The sequence below is a fragment of the Mus musculus genome, chromosome 12, assembly GCF_000001635.26.
Source record: "Mus musculus strain C57BL/6J chromosome 12, GRCm38.p6 C57BL/6J".
Taxonomy (NCBI): domain Eukaryota; kingdom Metazoa; phylum Chordata; class Mammalia; order Rodentia; family Muridae; genus Mus; species Mus musculus.
Genome location: NC_000078.6, coordinates 105,833,710 through 105,839,709, shown reverse-complemented (window position 1 = coordinate 105,839,709; position 6,000 = coordinate 105,833,710). Strand labels below are relative to the sequence as shown.

The window sequence follows — 6,000 nt, the reverse complement described above, 5'->3', positions numbered from 1 at the left end:
GCTGAATAAGTCTCAAACTTCTATTCTACTTCAGTAAGAAGTAGCCCCAAGGTCATCAACTCAATGAAGGGTCTAAGCATTTGGGGTTTTAGAGACTCTGCATAGCTGCTAACCCTTTGGAAAACACTCTCCCCCTCCCCAACTCCCTCCCCCCCCCCATATATACACATACACACATACACATACATACACACACACACACACACACACACACACTCAAGACACTAAGATAATCATCCCTAAAAGTTGGCCATCACAAACTTAAAACAGTCTACTTCTCTTTTACGCAATGTGTGTGAGGATTTAAGAAAAATGTCAGAATTTGATCCAGTAAAATAAACAAGATTCAAGCTGTAAGACACAATTATAAACCTACTGAAAAACAACAGTGCCACCTGCTGACAGAGAAATGAAAGTAGAGGCATGAAAGAGCCATATGCATCAGTACCGGGAAATGTACAGTGCTCAGACTAGACAGAACACTACTGTAGAAAATGGAATTGTTCAGAGTGAGTTAGTGGTAGCTATAACCACCCTTTTCTCCCTAACGATCATCTAGGTTAACAACATTGCCTGCTATCGTGTGACACATTAGTACTGGGTTACAAATAGGCTAACCTAAAACAAACCTGCCAAATATAAGCACATTAAATTCCAATCTTCATTTGGGGCCACACCATATATTTGTATGTAGAACTAATTAATTAGATTGCTGAAAGGGGGAGAGGGAGAGAGAGAGTCAAAAGAAACCAGCCAACTATGGGATTTGTGCTGTTTTTTTTTTTATTGTGTTTTCAATGGAGAAATACATCATCTGTTTACAAAATAGCTCTTGAAAAATACAAGGAGTACAGATACTATAAAACAAAGCAAACTCCAGTCATGAGACACTACTTACATCATGCGAAAGCAACAGTCTGATCTCCAGGTTATGGAAACTAGAAGTAAAAAGTCACTACACAGAAAAGATCCACGTCTCCAGCCTGGTGAAACTTGGATGCAGTTACATGGAACGTTTATTAAACTGAATTTTTCCCCAATGTGTAAACAAAACGACAAGACTAAATCTGTGCCTGGTGATGTCAATCTAACTCTGAAGCTACACACACAGACACCAGTACATGTCACCTGTTAGCGGACCGTCTTCTTTACTCAAATGGTGGGAGGAAGGGCAAGGTGACTGCAGAGCAAGAGGTGGAGAGTAGAACACTGTATATAAACAATGTAAGTGGTAAAGAAAGCCTTAATTAATGCATAGCTTCAGGGGAAAGACTATACTCCAACTTTGGAAATTAATTTGGAAGGACAGGGGAGAGTTTAAGTAATTGCAGTGTAACATGAAAATGCACAAACGTGTGATAGAATGCAGCGAAATGAAGGATTCAAAAACCATGCTCATACAAAGATCTGCTGCTACAGGTCTGTTTTACCCAGATTAACAAAGAGTAACTTTATCAACATCTGGCACCCGTCAGATGTCACAAGATGGACGAGAATTCTGCTACTTAATTATGAGAAATCATTGTCTTTAAAGAAGATTTCTAATTTTTGATAGAACAAAAAAAAAAATTCAAAAGTGGAAAGCTGACTAAATGTCAAGTGCTTACTAGAAATGATTTTTAAAATGTTTTTGTATGTAAAATTCACTGACAAATTTTGATAAACTGGTTAAAAATAAAAATTAGTTTAAAAATCTGGAAGAAAATGCCTTTTGCCCACTTTTAAAAATGAAAATCAATTTGTCTAAGACAGGAACAGGAGTTGTGTGGAGTGTACAAAAGTCCTCGCAGAGATCAAAGGGCCGCCTCCGGGGATGCTTCACAGGTATGGCTTCAGTCACTCTCAAGTTCTAGCCATGGGACCAAAGTTAGTGTCTGTGTCACGCAGCCACAGGGTCAAGGTTACATGTCATGGCTTAGGAAAATACTGGCATTCTGGTTTCTGTGAAATAAGCCTTACCTTGTGCATACAAGCAAAGGGGAAAAAAGAAAGGCAAAAAATAAAATAAAAGGGGGTGGGGGAGCACTGTCTTTCTGAAGACTAACAGACTGAAGGCAAAAGAACAGAGCTTGCGAAAGCTCAAAGACCACACTTGTTGGCCGAATGCTGATTTGTATGCACTATAAAACAACTCTATAAATAAAAGGAATATATACTGCTTAATCATAACCTCATCAAAACCAAGTATCGCCTAATTCTTCTTTCAGTGTCCAAAGTATACCTTAGCATTGACAATTCACCCTAAGGGCTACAGCTGCCCGTAAGGACTGGGCTGAGCTCGGTGTCCTCCTGCCCTTTCTGGGACAGAATGGTACACCAATGCACAACGTATCCAATTTAAAGACTAATTGTAAAGAAAATTCTTTGGGGAAAAAAAATTGAAAATCCATTAAGCTGAAAATCTAAAATTAGTTCTACTTTCTAATTAAAAAAAAATACATAAAAGTGCATCATCAGAATGAGGAGTTCTTCTGCCAGCTTGTATTGCAGTTTTCCAAACAATGCAGCACACAGAGGCGCGATCCGGATGTCAGTTATGGATACAAACATAGCTCGAGGGTTTTGTTTTGTTTCCTTCTTAAAGGCAGTAATTTTTCTGAGTAGTTAATGCAGCTGTCGCTAACACAGTAATAATAGCACTCCTGGCTTCGCATACTAACCTGGACTTCTGATCAAGTGCTCATGAGCCCAAGGCAGGGAGGCCACCAAACAGCTAAACCCACTGTCAGTCAGGTCTAGTCTTGTCCCTCCAATCTCCTCTTTTCCTTTCTTTCTTTCTTTCCTTTGTTTAAGCATCTGGAGACAACGGGTTGAGTTGGCAGATACTGTTTATGGACCCTGAGGTGGTTTTACCGATTCAGTCTCAGTTTTATTGAATTCTTGATAACAGGAATAGGATTTGCAGGGAGAGCAGGGATATCAGAAAGGTCTGTACTGGATGTTTTCTGAGAATGAAAGCAAACAACACACCACAGTTTAAAGCACTGTGACTTAAAATGGGATGCGTGTCCCACCGCCTTACTCCTAGGAAAGGATGCAGCTTTATTATGAGGCAAATTTAAAAAGAAAAATCAATTTTAAATGGAAAATATGCAGCGCAAATAAACATAACTAGACTTGCAGACATTTTCAAATAATAACATTTTCAGGATTTACCAAAAATTATTTTGTAACTTCAAATAGAAATCTTAAAAATATATTTCACAAAATAAAGAACAAGAGAGAGAAAGATATTATTAATAAAATAACACTTAATTACTGTTGGGCCCAGTTTACCATACTAACTGCTCTAACAAGAAGTGGTGTCGGAGTGCCCTCGTGTGGAGGAAGCACTTACATTCACCTGAGACACACAGCTAGCATTTAGCAGTTATTTTCTGACACTCTAAATTATAAAATTAACTATATAACTGAACAATAATTTAACTCAACTTTTAGGGAATTAAAAAAAATTGTATCACAAATTTTATTACAAGGCATCTTTAATATTCCAAAATACAGAGATGAATCATAAAATGTTTCATGAGACGTTTCCACACAGGCATAGAAGTTGAGAGCATTTATTAGTCTCACATTAGTCTCAGCCAGCTTCAGCAACAGTTAAGTCAAAGCCAATCTACTCCTTCCTGTGGCCTTCAACCAAGGATTATTCTGAAGCGAAACTGAAGCTGCTCCCAATTATCTGTGATTACCTCAAATACGTGGCCCTGCTGTATTTAGACACTACCCTCCGCAATAAAGGCCCTCCCTCAATCACAGGACACAAGATACATTCTCTAAAAACAGCGTAACTGGGGTGGTCTGACTGGTTTATAAATCCTTTCACAACTGAATAAAAAAACTCTACTCAAAAAAACACTTTCAAAGCCAACCCCACTGGGGCGCCATGGCTGCAGGCACGTAATCAATCAGTGCAGCAGAGTGGGAAACATGTGGTGGAGGAACACAAGCACACTCCTCATTCGATGACCTCTTGGCTACTGAGGCTGAGGGAAAGCATACAGACAAACAACTTTGAGAAACTGAGTAGAACACTGGTGTTGGCAGAGTATGGCAGAGTGTGTTTCCCACAAGCACTGAGACTCTAAGCCACAGGTGAGTACACGGCTGGCAGCTAGCTCAGCGCCTCAGGTAATCTAGTTAGTACATGCTATGAGGAGACACTGATTTTTGGGTCAACGTTTGACCTACACTTTGGTTTAAGTTTAAAAGGATTCAAGAAGAAAAATAAAGAAGGTGAAGGTTTGTGAATTAGCAAGACAAGACTGCTTGTGTGCATATGGAACTGTCCCAGCCAACACTAACGCTAGTCAATTACTCTAAGGAGTTATTGACTGTCTACAGAATAACTAAATAAAATCAATACTAAAAACTAAACTGAAAAAGAAACACATCTTAAAAATTAAAAATATCAGGGAGCCAAAGGCAGTTCAGGAGCACTTAAGCTAAGCACCATAGTGAATGAATAAATACAATGAAAATCTCTCTGAGCCTTGCACACAGGTCCGGAACACTGTTTGTTCTTTGTTTCACTCTCAGCCTTTGACCTATAAATAAACATTTATGTCATCACACACAACAGTGAGGATCTGAACGATCTGCGGTGTAAGGGAAGACCTACAGCTGCCTCCATTCCCTTTGCCGGCGCCTCACCAGAGCTCAGGATAGTCTCAGCCCCACCAGTTTGAGGGGCCAATGTATGTCACAAGTCAGAGCTCGACAGAGCTTCCTACCAGCTCAGAGCAATGGCTCCAAATCAATAGTCTGCCTGCCTTTAACTTTAAACTACAGAAAACTTACAGACTTTAACTACTTCCACAAACAAAAATTTAATAGTCTAGCATGAGCCTTCATTTGAAATCAATATACCACTCTAATATCAAAACCACTGAGCAAACTCTCCATGCTTGTTTTACACTTAGTACCTGAGAGGCCAACAGAGAAGCCGATGCCGGAACAGTTTCTGATTGAACCGCACTTGTCTCCAGATCAACTTGTTCCTGGGAAACAAAGGATGGGGAGAGGGGAAGAGACACTTTTTTAAAAAAGAAAAAAAAAAAAAAAATCAAAGAGCATAAATGGGTGTGGTGGCTAATAAAGAAGACAAACTAGCAACAGGAGGGTAGAGAAAGATGTACCTACATTATATCACAAGTCATCCAGCCCTGTTATAATCTATTGCTCCATTTCAGATACAAATTGTAGGGCATGACCAAAGTATCTCACAGTTCCCAAATTGCTCTAACTTGGATGTTTTAACAAGTACTAATTAAAGGTATGCACAGGCACTTTAGAAAATGTTACCTAGATAATAATTCACAAAACATAAAACCAAAGAATGTCCTTAACTATGTGGGGGAAATGCATAACATTAGTAAATAAAAACTATTCAGAGGCACAAAAACTGCCCCACATTAAAGTAATTAAAGTAGCAAACAGCTGTAAATTGTCCTTTTCTTATGGTCTCTATCTACTGCCCTCCTCTGTCCAATAATCAATGCCCCAATTAGTGAGCAGACAACAGAGCGACAACTGTGTCACCCCACAGCAGCTTCACTCGCATACAGAAAACACACAAGCAGAGGAAGATACAGGTAAAAGCATATTTCTAAACTGTGAACACAGGAACCATCACTGCTTTCCCTACAAACTGCACAGGGTTAACAAGAATGGGAGAAGTGGAGTCTTTCACAGGGACTGTTTGGAATATGTATCAAGTTCTTAAAAATGTATTAAATAAGCAGAGCTGAATGGCAGATATTTACAATACTCCAATGCTGCAGTGGGAAGGTGCAAATTGTTTTTAATGGAAACAGTTGCTGACAATAAGTAACTAGTAAGGTGTGATTAAAAAAAATTCCAATACAGTCAATATGCAGATTATATAACATAAACCTATTTTTCTCGGTCTGCAAAGTGCGTTATAAATCAAAAGTAAAGGCACTGGTGTATATGTATACATGCACAGCTTGAAAGACATCATAAGGAGACTTACTACAG

The 6,000-nt window shown here is 39.0% G+C and overlaps 1 protein-coding gene across 12 annotated transcripts in view; it reads right to left on the bottom strand.

Annotated features, from left to right (window-relative positions):
* Nucleotides 1-760: 760 nt before the first annotated feature.
* Nucleotides 761-6,000, bottom strand: part of Papola (poly (A) polymerase alpha) — a 54,273-nt gene continuing 49,033 nt past the window's right edge. For 6 of the 12 annotated variants that reach the window (XM_017314992.2, XM_017314994.2, XM_006515592.3 and 3 more), the window contains 2 exons: nt 4,926-5,000; nt 761-2,945 (listed from right to left, as the gene is read on the bottom strand). In XM_017314992.2, the coding sequence (XP_017170481.1) occupies nt 2,850-2,945; nt 4,926-5,000 (171 nt within the window). In that variant the 3' untranslated portion in view covers nt 761-2,849. Of the gene's footprint in view, nt 4,548-4,925; nt 5,001-6,000 lie in introns of all 12 variants that reach the window. The other 6 variants (XM_030246612.1, XM_006515594.3, NM_011112.4 and 3 more) reach the window with 4 other exon arrangements.